Source organism: Daktulosphaira vitifoliae, unplaced genomic scaffold, assembly GCF_025091365.1.
Source record: "Daktulosphaira vitifoliae isolate Bord-2020 unplaced genomic scaffold, ASM2509136v1 Scaffold_1, whole genome shotgun sequence".
NCBI classification, from domain to species: Eukaryota; Metazoa; Arthropoda; class Insecta; order Hemiptera; family Phylloxeridae; genus Daktulosphaira; species Daktulosphaira vitifoliae.
This window is the reverse complement of record NW_026099572.1, coordinates 55,938,616-55,956,783: the sequence shown is the minus strand read 5'-3', so window position 1 is coordinate 55,956,783 and position 18,168 is coordinate 55,938,616. Positions and strand designations below refer to the sequence as shown.

General features: G+C 24.6%; 1 protein-coding gene across 1 annotated transcript in view; it reads right to left on the bottom strand.

The window, feature by feature from the left end:
• The window catches only part of LOC126894128 (glutamate receptor ionotropic, NMDA 2B), a 107,311-nt gene extending 93,438 nt beyond the window's left edge, over positions 1 to 13,873 (bottom strand). The window contains exons 1-3 of the mRNA XM_050664889.1: positions 13,818 to 13,873; positions 13,691 to 13,739; positions 8,989 to 9,481 (exon numbers count right to left, since the gene is read on the bottom strand). Coding sequence (XP_050520846.1) covers positions 8,989 to 9,481; positions 13,691 to 13,739; positions 13,818 to 13,858 — 583 coding nt within the window. The 5' untranslated portion in view covers positions 13,859 to 13,873. The remainder of the gene's footprint in view (positions 1 to 8,988; positions 9,482 to 13,690; positions 13,740 to 13,817) is intronic.
• Between the last annotated feature and the right edge of the window lie 4,295 nt (positions 13,874 to 18,168).

Below are 18,168 nucleotides of genomic sequence, written 5' to 3'. Positions count from 1 at the left end.
TATAAACTTTTATGTAATAATCATAAATTTTGAGATAAACTACAATTATTGAAAAACTACCCTCATGATTAAATTTTCAACCCTCTTGAGGCACGGCTTAGGATTGACCAAAATTAATGAAATTTGACACAAATTATTTATTTATAGATTTGAACAAATTCCGGGGGTAGCCCGATCAAATTTTGAAGAAAAAAAATTCCGCATTAAGGACCACCCTAATATATATTAATAATATATAAATATAAATAGTACTTATCTAAAAAAAGTAATAGCATTATAAAGTTAAAAATTTAATGTATAAGATCTAGAATTTTAACACAAAAATAGCATACGGTAGCCTTTTTCACCGTGAAGACAAAATAAAGTCCGAAATTTTTATTTTCCATAATAAAGTATATTACATTACCTTTAAGTTAAGATATATATAAAAGTGTCAGTATTTCCAGAACACTTTAAAAAGTTAAGTTGAAAAAGTCAATTTTTTGTGAAAAAGTTGTCATTTTAAATCCCCCTGTAAGCAGGTAAAGGGTCAGATTTATAAAAAAATATACCATATAATAGGTAAAGACATCAAGCATCTATAAAAAAAACAAATTTATGGCAGTTTTAAGTAAAAAAAATTGAAAAAGTTACGAAAATTAGCGATTTTTAAATTTGTAATTTTTTTGGATATTTCCCCCATTTACGGGGAATGAGGGAAATTTTTTCAATTTTTGAGGGTGATGTCTTCGACTAGATATGATTTGTGATCTTTTGACGTATTGTTGAAAGAAATTGGTTGAGTAAGAGCTGAGAATAAGTGGTAACAGACCCAAAAAAAAAATAATAAATAAATAAAAAAAAAACGCGTCATAGTAAAATTAATTCTCAGCTTCGCATCGAAGCTTAAAATAATATCAGTTGGACCAAAGTCAGGATATTTCGTCTATTGTACATTTAAATTTATAGTTTGATATTTTTTGTTGTTATTATTTGAGCAATCCCTAACATTAGAGATTAAATTATCATTTGTTAATCTTATTTATTGAGAAAATTAGCCTTAAAATATTTTTATTTCATNTGAGCAATCCCTAACATTAGAGATTAAATTATCATTTGTTAATCTTATTTATTGAGAAAATTAGCCTTAAAATATTTTTATTTGACTATAATTTGACTATAATTTTATTTGACTATAATTTAATTTGACTTTGCAATAACTAGCAAATATGTACACCTTTATTCCTCAATTGTCGTCCGAGTAGTTACACTCATACACAAAAGCACAAACAATATGAAGTTAGTGTCCAGGTAAGTAGTCAGCTACTTAAAACCTGTTCAAATGATTAGTGTTGATAATGAATAATACACATAATGTTGAAATATAAGTAGCCTACGGCTCCAATAGTTGCAAAATAAAATAAAAGTTTTTGTTTTAATTGTTAAATAACACAAATCAGAGTTTTATATTATGTAAGTATCATATGATAATGTACTTGAATTTTTGTTAAACATTTAAATGCCATTTACTATTAAAATAAAACTTCAAACATTTTATTAAATTGAAAATGTGATTCTATTTGAAAAAATAAAGATGACATTCTTACAAGGTATAAGGATGAACTTAAAAAGTATTACATAACTAAACATTCAAGAATAACAAGTAATTAAAGGTAAATGAAAACATTTATTTCATGTTTTTTCAACTAATTTATTTAGAAACTTACAAAATAAAATAAAACATTTTTTTACAAATTTACAATATTGGAAATTTTGAAATCCTTTTGTTATTAAAGGGTTAAACCCAACCCTTTGTTAACCTTTTGTAATAAATACTAAAACTTTATCGAGGAATAACTATTCTTTGCAATAGTATCCATTTACATTAGCAATAATGGGTAGAAAACCTGTATTAGAATCTATAAAGTGGCAAATAGTTGGCTTACTTAAAGCAAAAAAAATATATCCAGAATATCAAAAGTGAGTAGATCATGTGCTCGAAAATACTTATTAAAATAGAAACACAATAAAAACTCGAAGTGGAGCTGGTAGACCGCGAACAACACGTAATCGGACTGATAGAATTATTATTCAAAAAGCAAAAAATATCGTTCTATAACTGCGAATAGTATAAAAAATCAACTGAATCAAGAATTAAATGTACAAGTTTCTCGAGAGACATTAAATTGACATTTACTTGAAAAGAACTTAAAATCTGCCGTCGCGGCTCGCAAGCCCCTTCTGGCGGCCAAAAATCGAAAAGGTAGGTAAGAATGGTACAAAAGTAAATTTCCATGATCGTTGAAAAGTGGAATTTGATACTATTCAGTGATGAATCTTCGTTCCAACTCTTCTCTAATGGACCAAAACGAGTGAGACGCACGAGTAGTGAGAATAATTGTCTTGTCGTAAAAGTGCAGAAAGACGGTGGTTCTATAATAGTATGGGATTGCTTGTCAGGAAAGGGAACTGGGAATTGCATTTTGTGCAAGGTACAGTAAATAGTGACAAATACAGTCATATTATAGAGAATATGGTTTCAAAAAAACAAAAAATTTTCGGAAGACGCACAATTTGGTATTACCAGCAAGATAAAGCTTCATGTCACACATCCAAGAAAACTAAATTCCGTTCCCCAGACCTCAACATAATATAAAATGCTTGGGATAAAATTGAGAGAATGATCAAAGATAAACATGTGCACAATCGCATTAAGTTAAAAAAGAAATAGCTTTTGCTTGGCAAAATTTAAGTCAAATTTACTGTGGGAAACTTGTAGAATCTATGGTAAGAAGCTTTCTGTGAAGCCAAAGGAGAGACAACTAAATACTGAAAAATTGAACTTATAAACTGTTAAATAAATCCCTAAAATTATTTCATGTTAATTATAATAAAAAATATGTCGTTTTANTGAAAAGTGGAATTTGATACTATTCAGTGATGAATCTTCGTTCCAACTCTTCTCTTTATTAAATAAAAAAAAGACGTTTTGTTTCTAAATATTATCAATGTTATAAATTTGTAAAAAAATATAATGTTTTATTTTATTTTGTATGTTTATACATATCTATGTTACGTTTCTAAATAAATTAGTTGAAATAATATGAAATATACGTTTTCAGGTGATTTTTACATAGCATTCTGAAAAAATGAACTTATTTGACAGTAAATTACTAAAAAAAGGTAGCTCGTTTTAAGTTGCTTAAAAATTCTCATTATTTGCCTGTAGTTTGAATATTTTTAACTAGATAGACTTGAAAAATTTTTTCATTAAACTTAATTATCCAAATGACATGTAGAAAAAAAATTACATAGTAGGATGTTAGCAAAAATTTTATAGAAAGTCTTTAAAATAATTTAATGACTAAAATTTGCTGTATTTGCAAAAATAACCCTTTTAATGAAAATTTAAATAAAAATTAAGTTGTAAATGGAACTAATGCAAAATAAGCTGTTTTTTTTTTAAAGTTTATGAACACGTTATATAAAGAAAAAAAGTTTCATGCATTTACTTGATGATTTAAACGTCTATGATTACGTACAAGCCCAAAATCTAAATGCGTGAAATTAACAATTAGGGGTGTCTTATAATTTCGACTACTACTATATAAAGGGTGATTTTTTTATCATAACCCACTCAATTACTTACAGAATAAATATATTTAAACATTTTTTTTTTGGTTATCTTTAGTTACACATTATTCTTGAATTATTAACTATGTAATACTTTTTAAGTTCATCCCTAATGCCTTATAAGGGGGTCAACTTTGTTTTTTTAAATGGAAACATATATTATGAATTGAATAAAATGTTAGAGTGTTTAAATTAATAATAAATGACATTAGTATAACATTATTTGTTTATTAGATATAAACATTTAAAGTTTCAAATTTTTGAGTTAATATACATATATAATACACGAGGAATTACAAATACAAGTAGCTAATTGGTTTTTATGACATCGCTGTCACAGTCAGTATATCAATAGATATACTTTTTATATAGTCAGTTAGTGTATTTATGAACTCATAACAATGTGCCTTACTACCATTGATAATAACAATACTGTGTACCTGCGAATGTTGATGTCATAAAAAACCAATTAGCTCCTGTATTTGTAATTCCTCGTTTATTATACATGTATATTAACTCAAAAATTTGAAACTTTAAATGTTTATATATAATAAACAAATAATGTTATACTAAAAATTCAAATGTCATTTATTATTAATTTAAACACTCTAACATTTTATTAAATTCAAAATATATGTTTCCATTTAAAAAAACAAAGTTGACCCCCTTATAAGGCATTAGGGATGAACTTAAAAAGTATTACATAGTTAATAATTCAAGAATAATGTGTAACTAAAGATAACCAAAAAAAAAATGTTTAAATATATTTATTCTGTAAGTAATTGAGTGGGTTATGATAAAAAAATCACTCTATATAGCAATCCTTTTTTTTAATTACATCGGAAAAGTCCGAACCCGCACAACAAAATTAAGGTGTAATTCTGACTTGACATTTACTTTTATCATGGCCTAGATAATAGAACTACTAACATAATAAAAAGTGTTAAACATATATTTAATGGCGCCGTACTAAGTTTATTACTAATAAAAATTATAAGTACCATTTTAGGGTCATCTCAAATTTATAGAAAGAACATAATAATTATTTTTGTTTAAAACACCCAGGACAATCTTTTATATTATATTTAATAGCTTATAAATCCAAGTAACATCATTATATTATTCTTCTCGTTAATGGAGTACTAATATCCAAATTATTAAGTAAGTTATCGTTTAATTAATAAGGTATATTTAGTTTATAACACATCATATAAATTTTTTTAATTTTTAAATGGACTATTAATTATTTCGCCACTTTAAAATAGAGACCACGAAATTGATACGTATTCTATTGTAGATCTCATTATAACAAAAAATAATACATTCAGACTTTATATATATTATTAAATTTATTACAATTATGCCTCATAAACCAACGGTACGTGAAACTTTATTACACCAATTAGTTACGTAAAAGATAAATCACTAGATAAATAAACTTCTAAGTCATTAATATTATAATCATTTCTAAGTTAAAACTATCTATTATATAACTATCATGTACAAAGTTAATTTTTTCCTAGTAAAAGTTCTTTATAAACACTTAGTGGCATTTATACCTATTTTATTTAATATTCTAAACTTATCAAAATTTGCTTGAACCTTAATTCGATCATGATGAAGTACAATTTACATATATAATTTAAGATCATTTTTAAACAAATAATAATTATTAAAACCGAAACAGGAATTACAACAATCAGAAATAAAATAAATAAAAAAAAGAAACAAATTTCCTCTTTGAGAAACGCCAGAAGACGCATCTAAATGTATAATATATAATATTTATTTATTTATATATTTTTTTTCTATATCTATATTTGGAAGTAAATTTACAAATTTTCTTTCTTTAAGAAATTATGAAAGCATAGGCTCACCAAAGCCTTTATATTTTAACTTTTGAATTAAGATTAAATAATCAACACTATCATATGACTTTACTTAGTTAGTGTAATCAACACAATCTTCTGAATTTACAGTGAATACTAAATCAGAGTAAAAAACAAGTAGGTTTGATATAGGTTTGCTTATCAGCTAAAATAGATTCAACAGTAATACAAAAATTAAGTTCCCAATTCTTTTTACAGATTCCATTTTAGCAAAGTGATTAATTTTGAAATAAAACAGTAATTGCACTTATTAATATATTTTATTTTAACCCAGACAGGATATATATAAGTGTACTTCTATCGGTAAGAAACAGAGGACAGATATGACATAAAAATGAGTGTAAGGTCTAATGTATAATTTTTAAATATTTACAAACGCTAGTACTGAAAACTAATTGAGAAAAACCATAACATTTTCCTATAAATAATACATTACAATTTCTTAAAGTTATCTAAATAATATATTTTAAGTGTCCTACATTTATGCTATCTTACTTTGTTATTATATTCGTAACACATACCTTTCAGCCGTGAAAGTAGCTTTGTATAATTTACAAAAATAATTATAAATTAAAAAATATGTATTTCTATATCATGTATATTATAATAATTATGAGATTTTTACCATTTTTTTAACATGAAAAGAGTATATTTTATCTAATAATCTACTTCTTTTAAAGATCTACAGATCTATCCAAAAAAATTTTAATTTTTTCCTTTTAAAGCAAATAAAAACAGTGACCTAATTTATTATTTTGAATCAAATGGTCTGTTTTAAAGTTAAAACCAACATTGATTCAAATTTTAATTGCTTACTTTTAAAAATTAGTTGATTAATAAATATTTTATAAGTATCCGTTTGTCAGAGTTCTTTTAGATAAAGTTGAAATTCTAATTTAAGTACTATTATTAAATTTTCTTAAATTTACAGTCTGTAATAACGTGTGAACAGTAAAAATAATTTTCTATTTTAAACTCTGGTAATCATTAATTGCGTTTAAAGTGACTAATACACTTTCGTTTGAATTTTCTTATTAAAACGACATTGTTTTTAGTTCACGTTTAATAATTAACTGTAAGGAAACTAAATTAAAAATATTTTAATTTTTAAAAGAGTATGAAAATTAATGTTAACTTGAAATATTGCTCCTCTTGCAAGAGGTATAAAACGTTTATGTTTAACATCTTTAAAAAAAGTGCTTTTAATTCTTAATAATAGAAACTTCTATAGAAATTCAATAACATAGAGAAAAAAAATTATCATAATTTTAATGAATCGTATCTAAGTACTTATGTCTTAAATTTATTAAAATATTAATACATTTATTAGAGACTTTTGTAGCTATAATTTCAAGTTAAATTTATCATTATATGTTTTACTTATGATAAAATTTAAAATTGCAATGAAAAAAATCGATAAAGACATGTAAAATTTAGTCTCAGTTTTAAATATTTCTAGAAATATGATACGCCATTTAAAAATCGCATAATATAATATATTTTATACAGTTCCTTTTTTTCTACTTTTAATATTAAATATAATGTTGCATAAAATTCGACTATAGAGTACCGTTAATTGGGCCAATTGGGGGCGTTGGTTAAACTTTGAACAGTTTCTACTATTTTTAAAGGCGTATCAATCTACAGCACTAGTAAAACGACGTTTACTATTATTGTTAAGAAATACAAAATATTTGTTAACCAAAATTAAGTGATATAATCTGTAAAATATTTAATTGTCCCAAGTTGGCCCATTTTACGGCACTTATTTCAACTAAATATATATTTTAAACATTATAGTGTGAAAAAACATGTGAAATTCAACATGTTATAAATTAAATTCCCAAGTCTACATTTATACACATATAGTGCTATATACCATCAACATTCACAACGCAAGAGTTACAATGTTACCTTCTTTTTTTAATGTGTTTGCTACTTGCTAAATGAAATTAAATGAGGGGCTTATACTGTTGTGTATCTTTTGAATGATAATCGTATTTGGCAGTAACAAAATGTTGGTGTTTTCTATTTAACAAAACTCGTATGGCAAACTAAGCATTGAAGAGCCGTCAAAATATTTGAGTATTTGAAATTCAAATGTTTTGACATTTTCACCAATGAGACACTCGTTTTATTCATTGAGGAAAAATGCAGCTCTTTATAACAATACTTTCTTTATTCCTTAATCGAAGTGCGTAAAGTTCAATAACGTGATACTGAATGTTGTTTTGCCAGCTACACAGAATATGTAAATATCTGAAATACTTGTGCCGTGTGTTATTTACGCCGGTCCATTGGGATTTATTTATATTTTTTTATCAACCGATAAAAACATTTTACGATTTTCTCGAAGAACGCATAAATGACAGTCACAATAAATAACAATACACTGTTAGACGACTGGCTATCACTCTTTTTATATTACAATACAAACGATTTAAAATAATTACAAGCGATGCAAAAGTTCTTGAAATTTTAATGCTCTTTTTATTCAAACAATTTTTACAAAAAGGACTGTTTAACCCTAAATTTTACGAATAATAAGTGGCTTGTTTTATGGTGGAAATTACTGATTTAGATACATTCCTATTACGACACATCTAAAGAGGAATGAATGCATTAACTCTTTTCTTCGTAAAAATCGCATTATTACTTCATCGTCGTGATGTTAGAAGTGAATAGTTCAAAACAAACATTCAAAAATTTTCAACAATATTCTCGTTAATTCGCATATAAAATTCACCAAATGTTCACGTTGAATGTTTTTTTTTATAAAATTTGACTATTGATTAATTAATTAATTATATGGAAAAGGAAATTATAAAAAAAACTAGGTACAGTCGGAATGTGGCACAATAGGCAACAAATATACTTAAACATGTACGGATTGATATCTGACAGTGTTATCATTACCACAAAATGATAGTCTTAAAAATAACTTTAAAATTCAAGAATATATGTTTATTGTCAGTCAGTCGCAGGATTGACTGCTAAATTTTTAAATAGAAAAATAATAAGTAAAGAAATATTTGACATAATTTTTTACTATGTGTCAATGTTCTTTCGTAATTAGTTAATTTGTGAGAATTTCACAAAATATGTATTTATTTGAAGATAATTAATTCCATAAAATTAAAGTTGGCAGTTTTTAAAGTTTATAGTTTTTAGAAAAATTTTTGTTAGTAAATAAAAAAATTGACTGGTTTTTCTTTCGATTATAGAAAAATTGTTCGATTACATTAAATTTTAATATAATTGAAAAATTGTTTAGGTTTAAATCTAGAGTTCTTAAGTATATAGGTATACTTTATAATATGTTTTCATAGAAACATTTCATTTTTTTTGTTGTTTCTTAAAAAAGTTTTTAAAAATACAGTTACCAGGATTGTATTTTAATGCTTCCAATAATCGAAATTGTAGCAATCATTTATTGCGAGAATAGGAAAACATCATATAAAAATTAATTTATAACAGTGATTGTTACCTGTTGGGGTGGGCGTCAATTGTTTCATAGCAATAATATGATGTATGTCATACGACTTGAATATGTTGATTTTCCTTGATTTAGAAAATATCCTTTGCAAACCGTGTATAGCAGCCGAAAACTCTTTCGTATAGATTCGCGTGTCGAACGACTTGTAGGGTAGTACCAACCCAACGGTGAGGTTTTGATGTTGCCGTCTGGACATTATTCTAGGCACTGTCTGTGGTTGCCGACGGAACCGTTCCGTACTCGTCGTAGTCGGCACTTGGGTGGTAGATATTAGCACGGGTTCTTTTAGTCGATTTTTGAGCACGCCGAGTTTAATAGCACTTTGACCACGGCCAGTATTAGACGGTGCAAAAAAGTCCAGTGTTTGAGTGTTGGTCTGTAGAACAGAGCGATTCTTGGACGTCCAGCAATTTACGGCTGCCAACAACGCCAAGAACGCTCCGAACACGAACAACCATCTTCGAACAGATACCATGTTTTGGTCCTAAACAAAAATAAAAAAACCATTAAAAAAAAGATAATAATCAATTCAATAAGATAATAGCAATCGATATAAAATTTCAACTGCATTACTGTAGGTTGGAAAAACTAAAAAGGGTTGAATAACAAAAACGTTTTAGTGGAATAGAATTGATTCAACGGGTTGGAAGATATTAAGTATCACATTTACACGGATTGTTTCACTGACAAATGAACAAAATCCTTTGGAATGTTTAATATGTGTTTAATATAACAAGATATGTTGTGAAATAACTGCATTTTAGACCGATTTTTTATTATCAAATACACCATTAGTTTAAACTACTTCTTGGAATACAAAAATAGTGTTTTATATTAAAAAGTAAATAAAAAAGCTACACTGAAATAAGTACTTAAATTGAATTGCTCGATTTCACAAAATTAAATGCAGTAATATTAGCAAAATTCGTTGAATGGAAATTGATATATAATACTTGATATGAAAATTAACTATTCGAAATTATTTAGCGTATTAAAATTGAATATATAATTTTGTGTTCCTGTAAGTTCTTTTTAAAAATTATTTCACTTATCGACGCTACCACAAAGGATTGACTCGGCGATGAAGATTTACTGGAATAATCATGTGTAATTAAGATTGACAGCATGTTACTAGATTTAGCGACCTAAGATGCCACAAAGACAAACTTCACCGCTAGGCCACATGTCAATGATGATTCAGATTTCGATACACTTCCATATAGATTGATAACGAGGTGTGCAACTGAGTGAAACACGGTACTGTGTCACATTAAATTATTAAGTTAAAAGAAACTTTAAATCATAAATATATATTGCCTTAAAATATATGTTATACCCTTTATTCGAATTTAGTTATCTTTAATTAGTACTCGGATTTTAAGTTGATATGTAATTAATGTATCAATAATTTAGTAATTTTCAAAAGTATTAACTTCAATTATTCATAGAAAATTAAATACATTTCTACAAATTAAATAAAATTTAATATTTTGATATAATTAGTATGTCTTATATGTTATAAATTATAACATAATCATAATTTAATTTTTATAAATTGCTAATTTTAACAATCTTAATATTATATATATTTTTATCAAAACAAGTAACATGCACNTTTTTATAAATTGCTAATTTTAACAATCTTAATATTATATATATATTTTTATCAAAACAAGTAACATGCACCACAACAATTAGTTCATTTATTTTACTCTGTGTCGTGAGGTGAAAAGCAAGAAATATTATTAGAAATTTCATTTATATTTTATATGACCGATATTATTTTATGTTAAATGTAAAAAACCATGTTTTTTGAAAATAATCAAAGAACTTTTTTAAAAAATAATTAATACGAATAAATTAAATACTTCTTATACTGACGATAGAATTTTTTTTAGTTTCAGTTAATCATTAAATGTTTAGAGTCACGTATTATTTACTGAACACCGTCAATTTTTTATAAAACGTTCTAAAAAAAAAAGCTGTAGGATATTTATTCATCTTATTATATAATAGAATATATATATATATTTATGACTATTTTATGCATGATTAAATATTTTAATTTACGTTGATTATTTATAAAGTGCTATGCAATAAAATAAAATTATACCCTCCAAAATAAAACGAATAAATTATTTATTTATTTAACTCTTTTACGACATTTGAACTACACCTTTGCGACTAGTTGACGATGATGTTAAAATATAGATCAACATTCAGACGAAACGTTTATCAACAATTTATGAAAATAAAATGTTGAGTTTTAATATTTCTTTCAATAACCACTCATGAAATTTAACTATAAAAACAACGACTAACTTATATAATTACAGTTTACTTAACACATTACATTTTTAAATAGTAATTAAGATTATTTATGACCTTAGTTTGTAGAATATATTGTTAATATCCGTAAAACTTTTTCTTCATTTATGACCGCTAAATAAACCAACTCGAAAGTAGAAAATATTTAATTTTAAAACATAGGTTCTTTTTATTATCGGTCAATTATGAAAAAAAATATTTAAAAAAACGTATTAAACTTCATTGTTTAAATAAAACAGTCAAAGTAAACATTTTTACTATTAATATTTAAAACATACACTATTTATATTAACATGATTTAAGAATTTAAAATTCGTCATAACAAACGTAAAAATAATTTTGAATTGTATAACTGCAGCATATTATTATACTCTTTATTAAAAATATACAAATAAGACCAGAAACATATACTAAAAAAAAAAAAAACTGTAGCACACTATAAACGTGGCATAGTTGGGAAAACGCTTCGATGCAAATCTGTAGATGATGTTTAATTTTAAGAAATTGGTAGATTATTTCAAAAGCAACAACAACTCTTATTCCCTTATTTTTATCCCGATTAGTTATTTGATTTATAACTATAATATATGAATAAATAATAATTATAGTAATTAAATTTAGAATGATATTGATATTCAATAATTTAATATTGTAATTTTTACGAAGAAATTATAAAAATAATAAAGTAGTTGTATATTTCTTTACTTTAAACACGTATAATAATTTAAAGGGCTTGATGCAATATTTTTCAATAAAAAAATTTTTGTTACTTATAACAAAGTTTTATACACTGCACTACAAGGAACTTTCATCAGAAACAAAAATATACTTTTCTAAATCAACTTTTCGCGATGTTTTTTTAATGTGCAATTGGACTTTTTCTATCACTTCTAAATTTTAATATTATTACTTATTATTAAAAAATCAGTATTTATGTATAAAAAAAGAACAAATAAAATTGTTTTAAATTAATACTGATTTTGATTATTAATATGTTAAAAATAAGAAAAATAACATATTTAACCTATTTTTTTAATCCTTTAAAGTTGATTTTTGTGAGTTTATAATGAAAAAAAATTAATTTATCACCATGATTATTAGCTCAATTTGCAAGTTTGAAATTGGCAACATTAAATAAAAAATGTTATAAGAATTAAAAATATTGTGTCGTTAAGATTAATACGCAGTCAGAAAATTTTATAATTACTATTTATAGTAAATTTATCAAAAAAGCTCAAAAAAATGTTGCATTTTTATCGTAATGGATATAATAGAACTTAAATAGAAATAATAGTAATAATTTCCTAGTAATTTTAATGAATTACTAGAACTTAAAAAACAATAAAAAAAATGTTAAAAACATCTACTCAATAGAGCGTATTATAAAATTTGACTATAATTGTAAAAATCCATTGTTAATTCAGGAGAAACTAACAATCATTTTTTTAGAAATTATTTATATAGCAACAAGTTACCAAAACATTTGGAATATTATAGTCACACACAAATAGAGTAAAAAATTATTAAATTACAAAGTAAAATGATTTAATTTTGTAGTTGAAACCTATCAAATTATCATATCAAACTTGATTCGTCAATAAATACTTTGAAAACATTAGGAATGAATGATTTTTAATTAAATGAATTATTGACATATATAATTATAGACCAAACGTATAACTATTATTAAAAAAAAAAATCAGATAAAAATGTTAATTGGATCAAAAGTTATTTAAGTTGTCTGTGAGTGTTGGGCCACTCTGTAAATTAAAATATAACACAAAAGCTCAAGGACGAACATTTTTTTACAAAAAAAAAACAAAAATAATAAAAATATTCCTCCAAAATAGATTATTCTAACAACTATTATTTATTTTGTGAATTTAAATTTTATTTTGCGATGAAATTAAAAAAAAAATTAAAAAAAAGCTTTTTATATAAGATAAAATTTTATTTAAATTATAAAATATTAAAAAGAACCAATATATCTCTTATATATTAATTAGATTTTCATCCTACGAATACCATAACAATGCTATATTATATTTAAATTTGGATATTAAATAATTTTTAAGAAAAACGGGTAAAGGAAATACGTTTTATACATGATTTATGTTTAAATTTTTAGTAGTTTTGTGTATTTTCATAAATCAAATTCTCATTTTCATACTTAATGTTTTATGTATATTTTATATTTTGAGTCTAGTCCTTATTTGAAATAAAAACTGATTGATTGACGTTTCCTATCGAAATATTTACTCAAAAAGAAGTAAAAATGATAAAAATATTCTGATAAACCTAGTGCATCTAAAAATATGAACTATATAACTATATAAAATATAACTGTATTTTTGACTAAACTTACCAAGAAGTTTAAGTAGGCAATTTCTATGACTGTATAAAAATAGGCATTCCTAAAATATGAGTATTAGGAATATCGGTGACATTTTACATTCAGGTAAATTATGAAAATCATCTCTGTTTTTACCTACCTAGCTGCACTTAATATGATGATGATAAAAGGGCTCAACATAAAACTAAACGACCATATTTTCCTCTTTGGATCATCAAAATGCGTTGAAAACCCAGAAATAAAAAATTACAGTTAACTTTTATTTTTATACTTATTATGTTAGTAAAAACTTACGAGGAGTGAAAATCAAAATATAAAAATATTTCAAGTATTTGTTTCTGAAGGAACAGAAAAAATAGCATAGGTCAGTAGATACTATAACGATTTTTCTACTAATAGACATAATAATAGATAAAATATTGTTTCCGCGTTTCAAAATAATTTTATGATTAATGTTCTACAGTGTGTACACACTTTACATTTAATGATCACGTTGGGACTATTTTGTATTTCGACATCGTTATGAGTCGCATTAGATAAAAATACATATATATATAAATAACACGCTGAAAGCTAAACGACTTCCACAATGATACGAATACTGACAAGATGATAATATTATACTCAATGTCTAAAAATAACCAAGTTAGTATAAATTTCAACCACACAACCAGATGCAACACAGAAAACTTACATCTATTTTATCGTATTAAAATAAATGGAATAAATAATGTGATAACGTTGGAGTTAGTTTCTTTTCTCTCAAATGCACAAAAAGGTCTACTTAGCTGTAAGATAAATCCAATATCCCTTTAGAACTGTCAATCCGTTAAATTTCATTAGTTTTTATCAATTATCTTTGAGATTTATTCTATGGGGAACTAAACTTTAATTGGTAAAAAACATCACGTAGCCTTGTTATTGACTCAAAGTAGCACGTATGTAACTACTCACGTATACTTTCCACATTTAAATTATAAGTTATTAAAAATACGATCAGAACTTTTGTAAACATTATAATAGCGTTATAATGTAATATTATAATAATAATATGCTATATACATACTATATAGTTAATTCATTCTCAATACTAATGATGACATTTACTAACTATATTTTTATAATGCAATTTTGAGACCAAATATTGTCACAAGTAATTTTATGAACAATGAAATATAATAATAAAAACAATATTTCAACTATTTTAGATTTAACATTTTTTATTAGATTGGTTGTTAAAATAAAAATTAATAAAAGACTCTTGATATTAACTTGGGATAAAATAAACTTTTTAACGCAATGCATTTTTATAAATAATAAACACGTTGTTTCCCAACTAACTTCTAGCACTATAATTTAAGTATAAAAATAATGGGAGCATCAGGTGTGTCAAAAATTACTGAAATAATATTATTAAAAATAAATTCTGTTATATACATCGTTAAATATATAAATCATTATAATCGCTAACGTATATCATTATGCTAGAAATATCAAGAAAAGCTTGATCATCAATTATTTACCAAAGTTTCCGAAAAAGCTTTGTATACAAAAAAAACCTTATCGCACGTTGAAAGTCCAAGTAAAATGAGAAGTTTTTTCCAAGGTTTTATTTCAGTAAGTATGCACTTAAAAACAGAATAACATTTATATTATACATAAATCGGGTATATAATCTACTCAAAATATTTTAACAGTCGATTCAAATTTCTTAGATGAATTATACATCACCTGACTTATTTTTGTTTTACTAATCAATAATTATAAGTAATAAACTAATATTCTTTGTATTATACGCATTTCGATAATAGTACGATAGTTTTGAAGTTCTTGTACATAATTATCAAATGTTATAACAAATGCCTTAAAATTGTCTTAGAATAAAAAAAACTTATATAAATAATACGAATATGAATCTTACACAATTACACATCTATAAATGTGTATTTCTAATGAATTAAGTAGTACGTGTACGTTTCAGCAAGATGGCTTAAATAATATTCATTTCTCATTAGTCTATTGTATATTTAGATTGCGAGTGCACACATGTATGAAATCAGCATACACTTGTAAATCAATACAGTAATTAATACCTCAATTATAACGTAACTAATTGCTCTACGTAACCTCTTGTGTGAACAACGCAAGAAGAAATGATGTAATAATCAATGATATTTAATTATTTTTAATTAAATAAATGGTATATTTTACAAATAGTATCGTTCAACAAATTCGATGTAATGTATAATAGGATAAATTTTTAAAAATATATTTTTATATATACTTGACTTTATAAACATAATTAACATTCATGGTTAAAAGAATACTGCAATAAATTGACAAGTATATTATTTTTCATTATATTTTCGAACATATAAAGTTTACTGATAAAATGTACCGAATGATTAAATAATTATAAATAAAAATGAAAACTAACAATTAAAAAACAAGGTAGTATATTTAGCAAGCATATTTAGTCAACATTCATCAAAATACCATTAAAAAAAAAAAATGATGACGTTTACACGTCATCTACTCAGAAAACATATGGAAAATAAATTATTATACAACATGATTTAATAAGAAAAGTTTTCTATTCATAAATTAACATTAGTCATTTTCAACTCATAAATCGTTAAAAGCGTGTGCACATTAAGGAAACATCTGAGCGTCCCCAATCACTTAAGTTATAAATTATAACACTTTTTACTTGACGTAACGAAAATTAGTAAAACATGTCACGACAAACAATTGCAATTTCATTATTTATAGTTATTTATCAGCTAAAAATAGTAATTTTCATGTAAAATAATTGTTTTTTATTGACTTAGGATATTTTAGTAGTTTGTTTTTAATTTTAATACTCATTATTTTTTTATATACATTTTTTTGATTCAAGAATAATTATCTTTTTAAAAAAATTGAAATCTTATTTATTTATAATCATGCAATGTTTTTTAACTTCAAAAAGAATAATGTATTTATTTCAAATCGCTTTTCACTGTCAATTGAATATTACAAAACGTCTATTCAATAAAAATAATAGAAATGAATTCTATAATAACTCGAACCAAAGGTTTATGGATATTATTTTTTATTAAAATACAACAATATCTTGGATATTTATTGAACCGCATAAATACATAGCATGATGCTATTTACAATGATCACTACTAAAGCTCAAAATAAAAGCAGTGATAGTCGAGGTAAAAAAACTGATGTGATTCAAATAAAATCGTAACCATAAAAAAGATTGTATATGTTATATATAACTGAATTAACCAACAGAGATTTATTTTGATTAAGTTCGTGCATAGGGCGTAAATATTTTATTTTTTTCAAAAGTCCAGATAACGAAAGAAGACTCGGGGGATTAATATAGACTGTAAAATAAGGAGCGTGTGATTGTGTATCAAAGAGTATACAGACAGTATATAGTTAAACGGATAACGCATATTTTCTACAGCACTTAATGGACCAAGTAATTTTAGATTCTTGTGTGTATATACACGTACAATAGAATAAACCATTAAGATTTGATGACCTAATTTAAGTACTAAGAAATTGTTATTTTGTAAAACCACAAAATACGAATTCTAAAATTAAAAGATAATGACTTCATTACGTATTTCAATTATTAGTGTATTGCAAATTTCATTCAATTAGAGTAGAAAATCATAACTCGAATTTTTAAGCGTGTGGATATTGTTCATAGTAATTTTACAGAGGATAAAACTTTCATTGATTTTTCCCTAATTTTTTATTGCAAACGTTATAAAACTAAAAAAAAAATAACTAGAAAAGCTTTAGCTCAGCTAAGCGAACATTACAAAATATAATGATAATTACTGTATTCAATATGAAATAAAACAAAATACCTTGAAATAATAATCCCATAATAATAATGTTGTTCAATAGAACGCTTTATGGTTTCAACAACAGTCATTATAAATAGACCCATTGTGTGTGTTGATGAGATATTATATAATACTCTTAGACATTTCAAGTTTTATATTGTTAAGTCATACCCAAACGGTGGTCCATGCACTCAGAAAGCAATATTAAGATCCCATTATAAAGGCTCTGAAATTCATATACACCGATTTTTTTAAAAGATGAGATGACATGTTGTCGAGTCGTTAGTAGTAAATAACGACTAGGGTTTTTCTTCATGTCGATTTGGATAAATAAACCGATCACCTTTTTTAATAGGACAAACTCAATATAATCGCATAATGTATTTTATATAACTTTTATTTTAATTAATCAACTTTATGTCTTTTAGAAAAATCTTTTACCAAATTTTTATTTCTAATAGATTAAAAAAAATCGTATCATATGAAAATATATTAGTACTTTAAATTATTTAAGTAATCTAATATTATAATTATAATATTCCAATAAATCACAGATGTCACTAATATTTGAAGGGTAAAAACGCTATCAGGTTTATTAACTGATTATTTATGTATAAATAACGACCTTACGAC